The sequence below is a fragment of the Lathyrus oleraceus genome, chromosome 2 (assembly GCF_024323335.1).
Source record: "Lathyrus oleraceus cultivar Zhongwan6 chromosome 2, CAAS_Psat_ZW6_1.0, whole genome shotgun sequence".
Classification (NCBI taxonomy): Eukaryota; Viridiplantae; Streptophyta; class Magnoliopsida; order Fabales; family Fabaceae; genus Lathyrus; species Lathyrus oleraceus.
The window spans coordinates 287,038,230-287,057,309 of record NC_066580.1 but is presented as its reverse complement, the minus strand read 5'-3'; the positions used below and the strand labels follow the sequence as shown (position 1 = coordinate 287,057,309).

At 37.9% G+C, this 19,080-nt stretch overlaps 1 protein-coding gene across 1 annotated transcript; it reads right to left on the bottom strand.

Annotated features, from left to right (window-relative positions):
- Positions 1 to 15,653: 15,653 nt before the first annotated feature.
- Positions 15,654 to 18,715, bottom strand: LOC127122927 (uncharacterized). Its single transcript, XM_051053199.1, has 4 exons — positions 18,604 to 18,715; positions 18,386 to 18,513; positions 16,298 to 18,110; positions 15,654 to 16,198 (listed from the first exon to the last, which is right to left on the bottom strand). Exons 1-4 carry the CDS (start codon positions 18,713 to 18,715, stop codon positions 15,654 to 15,656), a joined length of 2,598 nt encoding a protein of 865 aa, XP_050909156.1.
- Positions 18,716 to 19,080: the final 365 nt, after the last annotated feature.

Below are 19,080 nucleotides of genomic sequence, written 5' to 3'. Positions count from 1 at the left end.
TGTGAATACAATGTTATGAATACAACATTCACTTCATTACAAGTATAAGAGTTACTCCCTTTATTAATAGATTTATGTTTACTTGCTTACTAAACCTAGGTCCAAAACTATAAAAGGAAAATATAGTTAACACTATTAAAATTAGGCCTAAGTCGAAATCATCTGTGAAGTAACATACTTCGACACTTCGACACACTAATATAACTCAACACTCTAGGTGGTTCGACACTTTCATACTTCTGTCGAGCAACCTGATTCGACACAAGAAATTACAATTCAACACCACCTAATTCATTGTGTCTAAGCTATCTATATTAATCACAACTCTTAGTCTTCTGACACTTCGACCTGCATTCCCTTCATCATGATGTCTGCAATCTGATTCTCAGTTTTGCAATGTTCCACATTCATCTTCCCATCTGCTATCTGCTCTCGAAGATAATGGAACCTCATTTCGATGTGCTTGCTTTGACCATGTGCTATCGGATTCTTCGCCAGATTGATAGCTGACATGATGCCGATCTTTATGGTAATTGCTCCATGACTCTTCGGTGTTATCTCTTCAACCAGATTCACCATCCATGTTTCTTAACATGCACAAAGGGAAGCAACTATGTGTAAGATCCTAATTTCGACCCTAAGATCCCTCATGCAATTTCATCGTAAGCATTAACATTGAGATCATACCTTGACATCTTCCTTACCCCTCTTTCATTGAGTTGTTTTGGGAGAGATCACCAAGCACTTTGTGATTGTATCATACTTGTATATTATCATTTTACTAACCAAAATACCAAAAATATGTCTTTGCATTTGCCTAACTATTTTGTAGGTAGGGCATGATATTCATTGATCTATCAAGTTCATATCTAGGCTTTAAGACCCTCATGACAAAGAGCACAACCATGAATTGATCCAAGAATGGTTATGAGCATCATATATGAGTTCCATTGATTTCTACATGTTATATTGATCAAGTTTTCTTCAAGAGTGTGGAGGTGATTTGCCTTGGAAACCCTAGTTTGATTGGGTATCTTGAGTAACTTCTCCAACAAACTATCTTACCATTTGATCAAATATTTCAAGGGACACTTCAAAATTCATCATCTTATACATATATGATCTACCATGAGCCAAGAAAGTCCAAAGAATTGAAGGTTAGCAAGTTGGTTGATGGTGGTTGGCCAGATGAATTCATCTGATCAAAACTGGGTCTCCCTAGACCCTATCTCCTACAATTTTCACCATATGAAAATGATTCCAAGATCAAAGTTACTCTAAGTGACATTGAAAACAACTTTCATGTTGAGACCTAGATCTAGTTTTGCTTGGAAAATCATTTTCTATGTGGAAACATTATATGTCATTTTGTCTAAACCCTAATTTGAAAGTCAACTTCCCAAGGCCATAACTTGCTCAATTTGTATGAGATGAAAAATTTACAAGTTGAACAATAAAATTCAAGATGTCTACTTCAACTTTGATGTTTGGAGTGAGAGATGATTCAACTTTTATGAGCATGTGATATGAGATTACATTATAGGTCATTTTTTACCTATACCATTGAACAAGTGATTTTTCCAAACTTCAAAAATGCATAAATCTATCATTCCAAATCCAAATGACATGAAATTAGTGACCATTTTTAAGGCCTTTGAAAGAGCTACAACTTTGATGAAGACACTTTTCTCATTTGAAGCTCACGTAAAAAGTTAAGCAAAGTGGAATATTGAGATATATGACTTGACACTTAGAAATTTTTTCAACATGTTGAAATTTCCAAACTTACACCTCAAAATTCTCCATGATCCAAGCTCCAAATGAAAAAGTGTTGAACATAAAAGTTGTTCCCCTTGATCTTAGCTTTCCAAAGAACCCAAGTTCATGCATTTTGGATGAGGTTTGCTAGGTCTATGCATGGCTTTAACAGGGCTGTATAATTGGAAAGAATCAAACTTCAAAACTTCAGTTCACTTTGCCTTGCCAATCAAGCTTCCTTTCAGACTTCATTTGGATTGATTTTGGACCTTTTTGCATTGCATCATGGGCCTGCACATGCCCATGCACTCGTGCCATCAACATTGCTAAATTTGGACAAAATTTGAAGTGTGCAAATATCATTCATTCATGCTATAAATACATGACCTCTATACTCATTTGAATCACACTTTGCGCGTCAGCTTTTCCCCCCATTGAAACCCTCCCATTCCAAAGGAAAACCTGATAAAGTTCATTTTGAAATTTGAGTTTGAATCTCAACTGTTGGAGATTCAAGAACTCCAGGATCCAAAGCCTTGCAACCTCTCTAATCACTTCCTGCTAGCTTCTCAAGTGTGATCAGATCGTATTTGGAGCAAGCAACATCAAGAACTGCATAGCATTGAAGGTAATTTTCAGAAAACTTCATCTCTTCAGTTCTCTCTCAATTCCACTAAATTCTCTTGGATCTTTGGTTGTCTGAAGTCCTACCAATGTAGGCAAGAAGATTGAGTTGCTTAGAGGTCAAATCGAAGCAACTCAGTTGACACACCTCAAAATTCAACTCCTCATATCTTTCTATATATGTGGAGTTAGTTAAAATTGAGGTCAGATTCGTGCTCTACGCCATTTTTTCTTTTAAAGCATGTCCTCCTTTTTTATTTTAGTGATGGTTGAGGGTGAACCAGTCCGGTGAGGTCCACCAGAGAAGAAGACTAGAGCTACAGCTCCGGCCGTGCGTTGACACGTCTCCCAGCCACATGATCTTGCCATTATGTTTTAATCTCACGCGTTGGTTCTGATTACCATCCCTGTGGCGCATTGACTTAAGTCCATGGTGGAAAACGCGCTGAGGACCACTTGATCTGCCACCTCAATTAATGAGGGAGATCAAGTGGTCCACGTTTTTTTTTGCTATTTTCTGATTTTCTTTTATTCCTTTTATTTTCATTAATTCATATTAATTTTAATATTGACCCAAAAAATATGAGAGTTTCACCAAAAAATTTCAAATAATTTCCTCTTTCATATTCTGAATTAAAATGATTTTTTGGATCATTATTGATATTTTTCATGATTTAATTGATTTTGTGATTATTTTTAATTATTTAAAAATACTTTTAAGTCTTTAAAAATTCTGAAATTTTTTCTCTAAGGTCCTTTGACCTTGTTCGAGCTATGATAAATCTCATGGCCATTTCTTTGGTGTTTTGATGAGGTTTTAGGAATTGGACAAACCATATTTAATTTAAATGTATTATTATAGTCTTTTTTAATTGAATAAATGCCAAATAATTTTGTTGACCAATTGTAATGACTTGTTTGAGTTTGACTCTTGTTGTTGGGCCTTGGTCAAGGTTGAGTTGACTTTGTCAAGTTAATATCATTGGATTTAGGGGATTGATGGAATGTACATTCCATCTCCCAAAATGAATGGATGATATTAATTTGGTAAAAGTCCTCCTTTGACCAATTTGAGTTTTGATCTATTCCCCTCCCTCTTCATCTTATTCTCATTCTTTATGCATTCATTCCATTTGGCCTATGATATCTCAAAGTCCTAAGGCTAGTTGATTGAAAAATTAACATAAGTATGAATGAGATTAGGCCACCTCTTTTGCATATTATTTTTTGTGTGTGGTATGTTTCATGAGCATAGTCCATTATATTATGTATCTAACATGAATTAACACCAAAATCCTATTGTTCGACCTCAAATAGTTGTGACTTCTACATAAGTCCAATTATGATTGCTTAACATAGCGCTAAATTTGTGACACAAAAGACATAACATTCTAGTTAGTGAGATTGTAAGTCTCCCCTCTTTCATGGTATTATGTGGAAACTTGGCCTTTTTTCCTTACTTTGGAAGATGTCTTGGCTCAAGGATCCATGCTTGTGATAAGTGGGTTGAGTGTTCTCCAAAGAATGTCTAAAAATGAAAAGCAAAAGCAAAACAATACTAACTTCTAACTCATTAACAACTAACTTTTAACTTCAAGCCATTTACTTTAATGTCATTTAATTTTAGCTTTTTATTCATTTGCCATTATCCATACCATTCTAATTGTTTATGTTAATGCAATTTTCCCTTTGTCCATTTGGACCATATTGTGTGATATATCTTGTTTGTGTATACTTTGCTTGTTTGTGTGGTCTTTGACCATTAATGTACATAATAACAACAAGAACCCTAAAAAACTTTTGTGTGGATTGTTGGTTTGATCTTGGACAAATGGACTTAGAATTTAGGCAACATTCCTATGCTAAAGGACTTGGCCAATGCTAACATGTGTGGAACCAAGTGCTTGCAATTTGAACTTCATCTGATACATCATTCAAGATCCCTCTGAGTTCATCTGCAACATGATCATTGTGAAGCTGTTATTTTGAACCCGTGACTTGTGGAATTCATCTGACATGGGCTAATTTGAAGAAGATCATGGAATGGCTAAAGCTTGGATGCGGCTATCTTTATTTGATGCCTTTGCTCTTCAAGATAATAGAATTGTGCATTTGTGTGTTGCTTGATTTTTAAAAGTCCAAGGGAATTCTGGGTTTCTATTGACATTCTTGTCTATTGGATTGCTACCCATCAGTCAGATCTTTTCAACTCTTAACTTTTAATTTTATGCATAGGATTAGTCTCTTCATCTTCTCCCCATTTCTTTAATTTCAAAATCTCTCCCTCCCTTTTCAAAATATTCTTTGTTTGAACTTATTTTGTTCTAAGCTTTGACCACTTTGCAAAAAGATAGAAACTTTGGCCTTATGCCATTGTATTTTCAAACTTCTTTTCTTAAATCAAACTTGTAAATAAACTTAACTATACTTGACCTAAACTTTCAAAAGCCAAAAAAAGAACTAACTCATTCAAGCCATTTTTAGGCCTTTGTGCCTTTCAAACTTAATTTTTATTAAAAGCAATGCATCCATTTTGAAATTTGTATCATGAACTACGCGGTTTTGATCCCTCATTTTTATGTTGGTACGTAGGCACAAGTCCGAAGGTCTTGTCAAACACAAAAAAATATAATTAATGAATTCTTCTCTCATCCCCCCATTCTATTTGTTTGTAAACATCATTTTTGTACCAAATACATATGCACACAAAAAGGGCTCCCTAGGAGTACCTAAGACACTTTGGGTGCTAACACCTTCCCTCTGTGTAACCAACCCCCTTACTTGTAATCTCTGACATTTTATTAGTTTTGATTTGAAAACTTCTTACTTTTGGGTTTTGTTCATACTTTTTCCCTTTTTCCTTGGAAACAATAAAAGCACGGTGGCGACTTTTATTATTTGATGTCTAGCTTATCCATAACTTGATGATCATGAATTTACCGCTACAGAAATTAAGTGGCGACTCTACTGAGGAATAGTCTTCAGTGGGTTTAGGCTACTTTTTGTGTGTATATATATTTGTATATATGTGATGTTTGTATATATGTATGTGTGATTATTTACCAATGATTTCTGATAAACAACCGCTAGTCTTCCAAATTTGTATATTTTTGGTAACTCGCAGGATCGACTAGATTAATCCTAGGACATGTGTCTTAAGAATTGTTATTACTGTGATTTGACTCATAGTTACGTTTGTTTCTAATTTGTGAATGACAAAAGGTGTTTAGACAACAATTCTAAGTGAAACTTATGACTTTATGAACGAAGTAAATGACGATAACTTGGTATTAAAAGGTTTAAAGATAGTGAAAAGGCTTAGGAAAGGTAAAGATAAATGACTCGAAGTAAATGCTCTATGTTTTAAAAAAGTACTGGAAATGAAGATTCTGGCGGAATGTAAATGCAGAAATGAAAAGTAATGATAAACTACTGAAAAGTAAGGGCAATTCGACAGATAAAAGGCAGTAAAAATACTTTGATTTAAAAAACTGGTATGAAAAATATAACATGAACAAAACATATGGTGTTCTTCATACATACATTTTCAGCGTAAAACTCTTTTCTCTCGCTCCGAGACTTCGAGTGTATTTTGTGAATTTCTGTATATCTGTTTGAACACCCCTTGAATCTAAAACTAAGATCCCTATTTATAGTAATTCGACCCTAACGGCCTTTACATGTATGACTGCCACGTTCGCCGTTCCCAAGCGTTGCATATCTTAGATGTTTCCACGTGTTGATCTGACGAAACGACTCTGTTTTAAATTTCAAATACTTCCGCTTGAAGTCTCGACTCTGTAAACACCTATGTCGAAGACAACTTTATGATGACCCAAAAATCTTCTAAGTTCCAGGCTTCGACAACAAATAATTGCTTACCCACAAAGAGAATTAAAACAGCTTCGCTATAGTCATTTCTTGCTTATTCTCAAAACTTAATATTTCCAAAGACCTTTTAACTGTCTGTCAAAATTCCCAGCTAACAAATTTCCCCCAAGAAATGTCTATTTCGAATTACTGTAGAAATAAACATTTTTTGCATTTACCAGATTTCAACCAGAGACCTTTCATAGTCTTAAAAGTCCACGTTTGTCAGTTAATCATGATTAACTTTTCCAAAACGTCTCATCAGAACGTGTGCGCAGTTATATGACATCATGAGTTTCAACTTCCAAGAAAATGAATAGTATTCCTTGTCCACTTTTCTCAGAAAAAACTTCCACGTGGCCCACTATCCTAGTAAAGCGTAACCAGTCAGCCTCACAGGTTCAGCATTATAAAAGCAACATTTGTCATTTTTCTCTCTCTTTTCACGAAAATCTCCAGTTTTTTCTCTAAGTTCATCTTCTTCAACCTTTATGAAAAACGCTTCTTCTTCCTTAAACCCTAATACTTCAAAATCTCCAAAGTCTACTACAATGTCTTCTGATAAGCAACAAAAACAGTCAAAGAACATCAAAGGTGCTGGATCTTCAAAGAGTTCCATTTCCCAGAACATTCCAACCAGCACAACCATCACTGTTGGGGACCGAGAATACATCACTGCTCCAAAACTCTTGAAAGAACATAAAGCAATTTTTGCTTCTCAAGTAATGGTTCCTTCTCTTCTTTCTGGAAATGCTTTAGGGTTTCTAGGCCCATTAATATCTGACAAACATTTAGAGAAGTGTGCTCAATTTTTTCCTTGTCACCATACTACTAAACCCATAGCCAACAAAACTCTTTCTTCTAAAGACAATGAGGATCTAAACCAGAGAGAAGCTTTTCAACTGGAATTTATTACTGATAGTTTCAGACCTTTTCGGTCTTGTCCAACCCTAGATAAATCCTATCTTGCTTGGTTAACAAAAGTTGAGAAGAAGAAAGCCTCACTTTGGAAATAATTGGGTATTTTTGACCTAATCCAGATGTCGAAGCTTGGATTTAGTTATTGTCAGCCTTTATTACTCTCCAACCTATATTTCTGGGATAGTACCTATAACACCTTTCATCTTCCTTGTGGAATGATGACTCCCACACTTTTCGACGTAGCTGCCATTGCTGGACTTCCTTCGATAGGAGAAACCTTCGACCCCTACCAAGACTGTGAAAACTTGATTGACTTCAACGTTAAGAATGCTTCCTTTAGTACTTACATTAATCTATATCACGCTGATGGTGAAGAAGTTTCTGATATAGAACACATAACATTCTTAGGTCTATGGTTGTCCAAATTCTTCTTTTGCTGCAAATCTCTACAAGTTGCTAAGAGATTTCTAACGCTCGCTAACCAATTGCATGCTAGTCGAAGAGTGTGTTTGAGTGAACTCTTGTTGGCTAGTTTGTACGAAAGTCTAGGATCAGCTAGTGCTAAGCTAAATGAATACGAAGCTGGCACCAATCTATTACTATCTGGGCCTTATTGGCTTCTTCAATTGTGGCTTAATGCCACTTTCAAATCCTTTTTGCCAACACGAGGAAACATCGAAGAAAATGCCCCAGAGATAATGAATCGAAGCATTGAGGGCACCAGACTCCTTCAACTGACTCTAGTTGATGATATCGATAACTTACAAACCTCCCTCACCAAATACACTTTGATGTTCTCAAAGCGTCATCATTTCCTTCCTTTGATGGCTCTTTTTGCCAGTCGAACGCATGGTCCTTCCTGGTTTACTACCTCGCTCGAAGACGCTATGAAAAATGCCAACACAAAGATCGAAGAGATATGGCGTGCCTTTCTCCTTCCAAGGCTACTTGTTTCTAGGATTCTACCAGTGAAGAGTCACGTGTGTCTGTTGGCTTATCAGCCTAATTTTGTCTCTTGACAATTTGGGTTGTGTCAACTTATCCCTTTCTCTTTATTCAAACGAAAGCGCGAGATCTGCTGCGCAGGGACTGAATGGAGCGCTAGAGACATTGCCGTCCACAAAGAGTTCCATGCCAATTTTGTCGAATTCCAATTAATAGCCTTCCAACCATCGTTCTATTCCACCAATGGTTTCGCCACTTGGTGGACAGATTTCTATTCCAAGAACATGTTTTCGACTGCTGAAATCAAAGAACGTCTAACGAAGGCTTTTTCATCTTTGCAGGAAAATATCCCCAAGGGTAAGCTTACTCATTCTGCAGATATCCAAGCATTCCAAAAGTACTTTGAAACTGTCTATAACCCAACGAACATCGTTGACACTGTTTGTTATGCAGCCCCAATTTTAAAAGAAAAATTTGAAAAGCAGATTGCCAAAAGAAAATTTCTCAAAACTATAAAACCTGAATTGAAATATGACTTGGCTTTTGAGTGCGAACCACCCAAATTCCCAAAGTTACCCAGTGCAGATTTTGCCTTGTCATTTTTCCCCCCTTACCCTTACTGGTTCACATGTGGGAACATTTTTAACATACTAAAAAATGACCAACAAAAGCCTGCAAAAAGAGTAGTTGCTACCAAACATACCTTAGACAGTTTTAAAGGCTTCCTTCACTTCGATTTATCTGCAGTGAGAATTACTTCTCTGACATGTGAAGGTGTGGAATGTTTGGATTTCTTGGTTTTAAAACTTCTTTTCGTTTCTTACCAGTCTTTTAACCATTTGCATGTTTCGACTAACTCACATCCTTCTTTAGCTATCGAAAGGAAGGTGGTGAAGAAAGAAAAACCTGTGGCGAAGGCTAGTTCGACTACTGCTTCCAAGCCAACTACCTCTTCGAGCCAGGGAGTGCCTTCTGGTGCCGCTCCAGAAAAAACGAAGAAGGGTTTAAAGGTATTACATCAAATAACTTCTCTGTCTCTTTCGAATTTCTTGCTAATTATTTATGATTTTCTTTCTTCAGGGTAGTGGCAAGCCTCCCTTGACACCCAAGAGAAGAAAAACTCCTCTTGCTAATGTCATTCTTGTCGAAGATGATGAAGATGATACTCCTCCTACTCCACTCAAGAAGAAACAGAAGAAAAATAAGGCCACAGTTGCCCCTTTCCAACCAAATCAACAACAGGGTGTCGAAACCACCACTCTCCCTCCTCTTCCAAAGAAAACTCCATCCCAACCTTCCAGTGCTGTAGAGCTGGAGCGTATTGGGAGCAATGCCTCCGATCCAGAGGTTCAACAGGTATACTTTGACCTTGGGTATTCTATCGTTCGACAAATTTCACATTTCCAATCTAACATTTCAGTTTCAGGACAAAGCCACCACTCCCCTCATTTCTACTGCCAATCAAAGCGATCCTTCGAGCGGCATGAATCCATCTCCTCCTTCGACTGGGGCTCACAATCTTAAAGAAGATAACGCTCAGAACGAATAAGAAACCTCTTCCCCTGGTGAAGGTGGTAAAAGGGATTCGAAGCACGTTGACGAGAAGGACTCAACAGGGAAAGAAAACTCTGAGAGTACTCCTAGTGATTCTCCTACCAGGGTTGCGTTCCCTTCAAATAATGCTGATGAGGACGATCAGGATTTAGATGAAATTGAGGGGTATTTTCAAGAAGATGAAGACATAAATATGGGAGAAGCTGATGCTGAGGGGAATCAAACTGGAACTAGTAATGCCAGCGTCGATACGGTCTCAAATCCCACTAAAGTTCGACCATCCATCACCCAAACTTCACCCACACCACTTACTGAGTGTCGCATTACGTGAAAAACCGGCGGGAAACAAGAACAACAGAGCCGCCACCGTGCGTTATTTATCCCAAAAGAGGGAAAGGAAACGCTCAGAGTAAACCTGGAAAAAGCATGGTCTCGCGACCAAAGAGAATGGGATCGGGAGTCGGTTATGCGAAGGGAAGGTATTAGAACCCCTACGCATCCGTCGTACTCGACGGGATCCATGCACAATAGGAAGGAAAATGGTTGCTAAATCACTGCTCATAAATAAACAAGTACTGGCTGAAAGAGACACAAGAAAACAAACAAAACTGACTCGGCAGGATCTCGCATCCTGGGCCTACTTCGTCTATCAGGCATAGACATCAGAGTCAAAGTAGTTCGAACTGGGAAACATGCTCGTGAGGATGTCGCATCCTCTGCATACGTATCTTCTTGGACTAAGAAGAATCAGATCATCCGTAGCTCGGCTCACGCACGCAAGACAAAACAACACAGGAAATCGACTGCCAATCGCTGGGCTTACGTCAAACTCCACACAAACAGGCAAACCTGGAACCCGAATGCCAATCGCTGGACTTATATCTGCTTCCGAACCAAACACACGCACACTGGAAACCAGATGCCACTTGATGGACTTATACCGGACTCCAAGCACACAACAAGAGGATACGGAATGCCAATCGCTGGTCTTACATCCATCTCCTGACACACACAACACAAAACAAAAAGAGCGCCCGGAGAGATCAGCTCATCTCCTGCCTACGTACCTCATCTGGTATGAGGATCAGGGCGACGTAGTTCCCCTACGGAGGGACACAAGGCTAGCCTAACCAGATAACAGAGGGAGACACAACTAGGGAGACTAACTCGAGCCTAGATGTTATCATGCAAAATCATCCCTAAGTCAAGGTTGCTACCTAACTTGCACAGGGAGCAAGCTAAACCTAAGCACAGGCAATAGCAAATCAAACAATTACAGATAGCACACACTATATACACATCAAGTGGGGCTCAAACAAAGGTGAGGCTGCAAGAGCAAGCCAATCTGGAAGGGTAATGTTAGCTCTTAACCTTGACATTGAGAGCCAAGGTGAAGCCAGATGAAAGGTGAGTGAAGATTAGACTTCACAGCTCTTATCCCTGGTCAGGGAGAGCTTCAGACAATGAAGTGTGGGTCCAGAAAGTGGGAACCCTTCTACACTTATGACACTGACTCAACTGATCTTGGGTTAATGTCCACAAGGCATCAACATGTGATGTGAGCCAAGGGACGACTCAACAGAATAGCAGGAGGTGGACTACACACCTCTTATGTCTGCCAATTGCCTTAACAAAGGTCTTTACCTGCTTGGGGACAAAAATAAACAAGCACAAACATTGCCTCTTAAGGAGGACTTCAGATAGGTGCCTGGCCAAGTAACAGGCCAGGTCTTCCAGACTACATGGAGAAGAGATCATTATACCTCAGTGCTCAAGCTAGCAAGCAAATCACGATCAAGTTCACAAAGGAACTATAGCAACTAAGGTACCTGAAATCAATCCAATATAATCAGTACTCAGCTCAAACAATAAGCAAACAGACAATGGTCAATAGTTAACTATACAGTCAAACAACAGTCAATGCACAAAGGTGCAAGCCATAAGACACAAACTCAAGTTTCAAAACCTACAAAACAAACTCAATGTTAGTCATAAACAAGCTACAAGACAACTCCAATTGAGTGCACATCATCAAGCATAAGCAATTGTGCTCTTAACCTGAAACAAATCTCAAATGTGAGAACACAAGACCACTAGTACAAGACTAGGGTCAAAATGATATCAAAAAGTCAAAACAGAACATGAAACTTATCAAAAGTCAAGATCAATCAATTAAGAAACAAATCCAAGTGGTTTAACATTCATATCATTCATCATTATCATTTCATGAAGAAAAGAGTGCCAAACATGCAATTTAGAACCTCAAAGAACCTAACAGAAAGATTCAACTCAAATCAATTCACAAACATTTCAATAAATCACCAAAAAATTCATGATCAAACAGCATTCACAACATGACCTACACACCAAATTTCAGCTCATTTGGACCAAGGCAAGCAAGTCAATGAAATTCATAAAATCAAGCCAAGTTCAAACAATCTCATACAGGGCATCAAAACATGCATACACTTCAAGCAATCATAAAACAGAGACCAAGCATGATAAATGAATGAAATCAAAGCCACGGAAAACTTCAAGATGTCTATAATACACATGCCAAATTTCAAGTTCATCCAATTAACCACCAGAATTTCCCAAATCAAATAAAATCATGACTCACAAAAAGTCCACATTTGGTCAAACAGGGGAGAAATTATCAAACAAATAGGAAATGCATTCAAAAATTCCAGAAAAATTCACATGCATTCTCAACATTCATAAGTATCCTCATGCAAAAATCCAGCTCAATTCAAGTTCAATAAGCATAGCAAATAAAATCAAGAAGATGCACAAGACATGGTATAACACAAAATGTCACACCTCCAAAGATCATGTCATAACTCTCAATCCAGGAACTCAAAAATTACAAACCACATACCAAAATGACCAGGAATGAGTCTAGTTCAAGCACAAAAAATTTCATGAATTTCTAATGAAGCATCATCATTTTATGATCAAAAGAGTGAGCATGGTGCACAAAATGACATGTCCAAACAAACCCTATGCATTTTCAAAATCCATCCGTGCACAAAATTATTAAACATCACCATAAAATAAAGCACATCACAAGGAGAATTCCACAAAAAATTGCATGAAATTTGGATTAAAATTGAATGAGTTATCATTTTTTGAATGAGAAAGAAAAATAAAAAATCTGAAACAAGGCAAGTGATACATGATGAACAATGGAAGAAAAAGAAAAGCAAGGCCACGATAGAAAATGCATACACACGGAATCGAACCGTGTCTAAACTCAAACTGGCGCGCCATATAGCAAAACACAGCGCTTAATTAAATGACGTGGCACCACGTGATAGGCCTCATGGGAAAAAAACACCAAAATCATGCAGGACACACGGACAACAGATCTAAACGCGTTCTGGAAAGGAAATTGAAGTGTTCTTCATCACACTCATCATGTTCATCACGCTCATGAACTTTTTTCACAGAAATCACTAAGCAATATACCAATCAACTCGTCTTTCCTCATAGATCATTAATCTAACATCAATTTCAGTTAATTCTATCTATATCAAAAGAACCGATCCAAACAAGTTTCACACTCAAAAATTCAAATCAGCATAGCTCGATCAAAACTTAATGGAATCGCACGATTTGAATTGCATAATGATCTACATGATAGGATCTACAAAAACCACATCATAATTCTAGCAATTAAAGGATTCGAGATCCAACCTCTCGGAGATGCAGTTGCTCGATTTGATGAATTTAAGGCTCGAATTATAGAAACAGATGTTGATTGATGCTTTAGGAAATGAATGGAGTAGGTTCTTTAGCTCAATTATGCTCCAGCTCCAAGAATCTTCAAAATGCCATGTGAATGCAAGGTGATGACAGTTGCGATTTCTTCAATGATCTTCTAATATTTGCTTCAACAGATGCTCACAAGTACATGTAGAGGATGAATCATACAAGCACAAGCACGAAGGATGATGAATCTTGATGAACAAGAGTGAAAAAAGTGTGTGAGAAATTGAGAGAATTTGATGATTTTTCTGTTTGGATCTGAAAAAGTGATTGTGTTTATTGAATGCAGTTACAATTAATGCTTTATACCATGGCTTAATCCAACTGTTAATCAAGATTAGCAAAATCAAGTGAATTAGTGAAAGTGGAGTTTTTGCTAAATTGGCCAAAATGTCCTTTTTCAATTAGAGCCAATGGAACAGTAAAAATGCACTTGAGGCAAATCCAAATTTCTGTTTATGAGCTATTGGAAGTGGTTTGGCATAAAAATCATGTGTATTTTTCAAATTGACTATTTTTCCCACCAAAATGCAAAATGAACACTTGAAAAATGGACTTTTGATGTGATGATTTTTGATGAAATATGATGATGCATCATGATAGTACATGTCAAATGTGGTTTGCTCAAAAAAGAATCACCCAAATTGGCCAAATGGTTCAAGAGTTATGCCACTTTGAAGTTCAACTTTTCTTGAAAATGATTTGATCATAACTTGCCAACCATAAATGAGAAATGAGTGTTCTTGGACTTTTTGGAAAGGTGAGAGAAAGATCTTCAACTTTCATGTTGGACAAAATTCCATCTGAAGCTTGTATGATGATGTAAATTTGAGGAGAAGAACTTTCCATTTTTGGCAGCTTGAAATTACAGGTCACCTGCTATTTTTGGAAACTTTTCATCTGACCTCAAATCCTTCAATCTTGATCTTTGAAATGTCAAATGAGACTTGTATGGACATGAATGAAGCCTTTCAAACCATCTCCCACCTTCAAATCCATAAAATCAGGCACAGTTGACCATAGTTGACCCTAGTTGACCTTCTAGGGTTTCAGATGAAATTCAACTTGACTGATGACTTCTGAGCATCCAATCTTTGGGCAATCCACTTCAAAACGATCACATAATCATATGAACTTGATAAACCAACCCTAGGGCTTTGTCTCCTTGAGAAATGCACTTGCTTGCTTGCTTGACTGATCTCCTGATCATCTTGACCTAATCTTGTCTGATGAACTTGCACTTGGGCAAAGGACAATGCAATGCTATGCAGTGGACTATATTATGTTAATGAACTAATATGAAAATGTATGTACAAAATGGGAGGTGCAAATTTGAGGTGCTACACTGAGGAAGAGAAAAAATCTTTAAAACAAAATGATCCCCTCAAGTATGTGAGGTTAATGATGGCTCAAAGAGAGTCTTCTTCAGAGCAAAGTGTTTCTGGAGCTTCGACCCAAGCTGGTGCTAGTGCAAACGAAGCATCACATGACGAACTCCTTCAGCAGGTGAAGAAGGCAGTTTTTGACGTAAATCTCTTTGATGAACTAAAGAACAATGTGGGGGCGAGCTTTAGCATAAAGAAGCTGGTAAGCAAAATTAAAATCACTGCCTGCCCCACTGATGTAGGTGAAACCCTTATTGATATTCAAAACCTCATTGACCAAGTGTGTGCTGAATATCATAGGGAGGTGGATGCCAAAGCTAAGCTTCTATCGACTGAAAAAGCTCAAGCCATTGAATTTGACAATGCCCTTCGAACTTCACAAGCTTCTGAGGAGTTAACCGCTTCCAAAAAATCAGCCTAAGCAGAGTTCGACACTTACACTGCTTCGATACGCCTCTGGGAATCTCATATTGCAGAATTACAGCAAAAGATTTCTGATGCTAAGGCGAAGCAGGCTGCTATCCGAGGCTTGGATAGTACTGAAGCTGATGATCTGGCGAAGCAAAGCGTGGACCACGTCGAAAAAGCTACGGCTAAGAACGAAGATATTGCACACCTTAGAGGAGTTCAAGCGGCTGTTCAGTATAAGATTGGCTTGGCGAAGAAGAAATATGATTGAATGAGGGCCAATATTCCTTTTTGATTTCCTCATGTATTTGCTTTATTCGATTCTTGTTTACTTGTAACTTGATTCAGACGAAAACCAATTTGGCACATATTTTGAATTTAAATATCTTCTCCATTTTTTCCATGATAGTTCTTTAATTACTATCCTGTTATGATTCTAACTTCGTGCATAAATGGTTTATACCTCTTTAAGTATTTTCCATTTACTTTTAGGATCCTTCGATCCTCTGCTAGTTCTTCTATTTCGTATGCATTGTTTGAAAAGGCTTTTAGAATTCGAAAAGGTCCTTCCCAATGTGGAGACCATTTTCCTAATGCCTTATTCTTTCGATCCATAGGCAATATGACTTTCCATACTAAATCATTTGTAGTAAAAGTTTTACCTTTGACCCTCTTATTGTATGCCCTTGCTACCCTCTCCTTCTGTCTTCTTAATACTTCTAACGCATGTAACCTTTCTTCGTCCAAATCCACCAGCTCATTTATCATCATTTCCCAGTATAAATCAGATGGGATTTCTCCTTGTCTTTGGATTCTCACTGATTGTAAGTATACTTCGACAGGTAGTACTGCATCATGTCCAAATGTAAGCTGGAAAGGTGTAGTGTTAGTGGCTTCTTTAGGGGAAGTTCGACAAGCCCAGAGTGCTTGGTCTAAATTTTTGTGCCAATTTTTTGGCTTTTTCCCTACATGCTTTTTGATTAGCCCAATTATCACTTTGTTGGCTGCTTCAAATTCTTGCATCTTTCGACCAGTAAAGACTGATCCTTGATCTGTTGTTATACTTTCTGGGATTCCAAATCTGTATAAAATTTGCCTTTGAATGAATTCGATAACAGTTTCTTGATCCACATTTACTAAAGGTACTTCTTCGACCCATTTAGTGAAATAGTCAATTCCTACAAGTATGTATCTTTGACCTTTGGATGAATGGGGTATAATTTCCCCAATTAGATCCAATGCCCAACCTCTGAAGGGCCAAGGCTTAATAATTGTATGAAGTTCGCTTGCAGGAGCATGTTGAATTCCTGCATGTATTTGACATTCCTGGCAACCCTTAGCAAACTTTATACAATCTTTTAACATGGTGGGCCAATACATTCCATATCTGAAAAGCAACCATTTCATCTTATGGCCTGCCTGATATGCTCCACAAGCTCCACTGTGTACACTGGATAATGCCAAGTAAGCTTCGCTTTCTCCTAAGCGTTTCAACAGGATCCCTTCAGGGGTTTTCTTGAATAATTCATTCCCTATCAATATATAAGATAGAGCCCTGTACTTGGTTTTTCTTTTCGTGTCTGTCGAAGGGTCCTTGAGATAATTAATAATTGGATTCCTCCAGTCTGTATCTATCAAGGTATCAATGGCCAATACTTCAAACTCCTCTTTGTTAGCATGTCCTAACTGGGTGCTTTCCAAATCCGTCGGAGATAATCTGGCAGCCATTGCCTTTCCTCTTACTTCGACAAGCTCTTCTAGCTTTTCTTTTGAAATTCTATACCCTGAGGCTATTTGTGCTAAGTCATTAGCCTCTTGGTTTTTTATTCTAGGGACATGTTTTATGTCGACGTATTCGAATTTTTTGAGTAACCTATTTGCAATGACGAAGTACATAATCAAATTTTCTTTTATACATTTGTACTCCTTCGTCAGTTGCTTGATTACTAATTCTGAATCTCCTTTAATTTCGACCCTAGTTGCCCCCAATTCCAACAAAGCCTCTAGTCCTGCAATAAGAGCTTCATATTCTGCTATGTTGTTGGAACAAAGGGGACCTTCAATTCTATATTTGAGTTTTGTTGGAATTCTGTCAGGAGAAATTAACATTATCCCAACCCCACTTCCATTCTTATGAGTGGAACCGTCGAAGAATAATTTCCAAGGTTTCAACTCAACTTGAAATTGAGGATTTTCGACCAGTGCATGGTTTATAATAAAATCTGATACTATTTGTCCCTTCATTGCCTTTAAAGGTATAAAGGTTAAAGAGTATTCAGTGAGCGCTAAAGCCCATTTGCCAATTCGGCTGTGCATTATTGGCTTAGATAACATATACTTGATGACATCAAAATGCGAAGAGACGTATAAATCAATAGGTTTTATATAATATTTAAGTTTAGTACAAGAGAAATGCAAACAAAGACACAACTTTTCTATTGAAGTGTATCTAGTTTCTGCATCATTTAAAACCATACTAAGGTAGTAAATGGCTCTTTTGACGCCATCTTCATTCTCTTGCGCCAACATGCTACCTATGGTAGTGTCGGAAGCTGATATATACAATCTCATAGGCTTCTTTCCACACGGTGGTGCCGAGATAGGAGGATTCGTCAGATAATATTTGATCTTGTCGAATGCCTCTTGGTGTTCGTCATTCCATTCGAACTTGCCTTGTTTCAGGCGCAGAAGGGGAGAGAAGGCTTGAGTTCGACCACTTAAATTCGAGATGAATCTTCTTAGGAAGTTTATCTTTCGTAATAATGATTGCAATTCCTTTTTGGTTGATGGTGCTTTGGTCTCCATAATAGCCTTCGTCTTGTTCTGATTGATTTTTATCCCCTTTTTGTGGATCACAAAGCCCAGGAAATCTCCAGCCTGCACAAAGAATGCGCACTTAAGAGGATTCATTTTTAAGCCATGTTTTCTCATTCTTTCGAATGATTGGCTGAGATGGGATAAATGGTCTTCATCCGACGTAGATTTTATCACAATGTCATCTATGTATACTTGCATGAATGTCTCTATATAATCATGAAATATAGAGTTCATTGCTCGCTGGTATGTTGCCCCAGCGTTTTTTAGGCCAAAAGGCATGATTATCCATTCATAAGTGCCTATTGCCCTGGACATCGAAAAGCTGTTTTAGAAACATCTTCTTCTGCGATGAAAATCCGGTTATAGCCAGAATATCCATCAAGCATGCTGAGATACTCATAGCCTGCGGCTGAGTCCACCAACATCTCTGCCACATGCATTGGATACTCATCCTTAGGGGTTGCTGCATTTAGATCACGAAAAATCTATACATACTCGCAAAGAGCCATTTTTCTTGATAACAGGGACAATATTAGTAATCCAATCGACATACCTTGTGGTCCTGATGAAGTTGCAACGAAGAAGTCTTTCGACCTCTTTTTTGATCTTTGTGAGGAGTTCTGGTGCGAATCTTCTTGGAGTCTGCTTGATGGGCTTCTTGCCATCCTTTATAGGCAACTTTAATTTGACCAGGTCCCTCTTCAAACCAGGCATCTCGTCGTAATCCCAAGCGAAGCAATCTTTATTCTTCCTTAGTAATTCAATCATCTCACTTTCAACTTGGGGTCCAGTTTAGCGCTGATGTAGGTAATTCTTTTTGCACTTCCATCTCTGAGATCAATCTCTTCGAGAGGATCTTGCGCTAACATCTTTGCACTTGACGTTACTGGATCCTTTTCAAATCCCAGAGGCTCTTCGTCGTAGATGGCGTCCAACCTCTGTTCTGCTGGTTCCACAGGTACTTGTTCGTCAGGGGGTTTTGGTTCAAAGAATTTCCCTGGTCCTGTATTATAGATTTCACTATATGTGG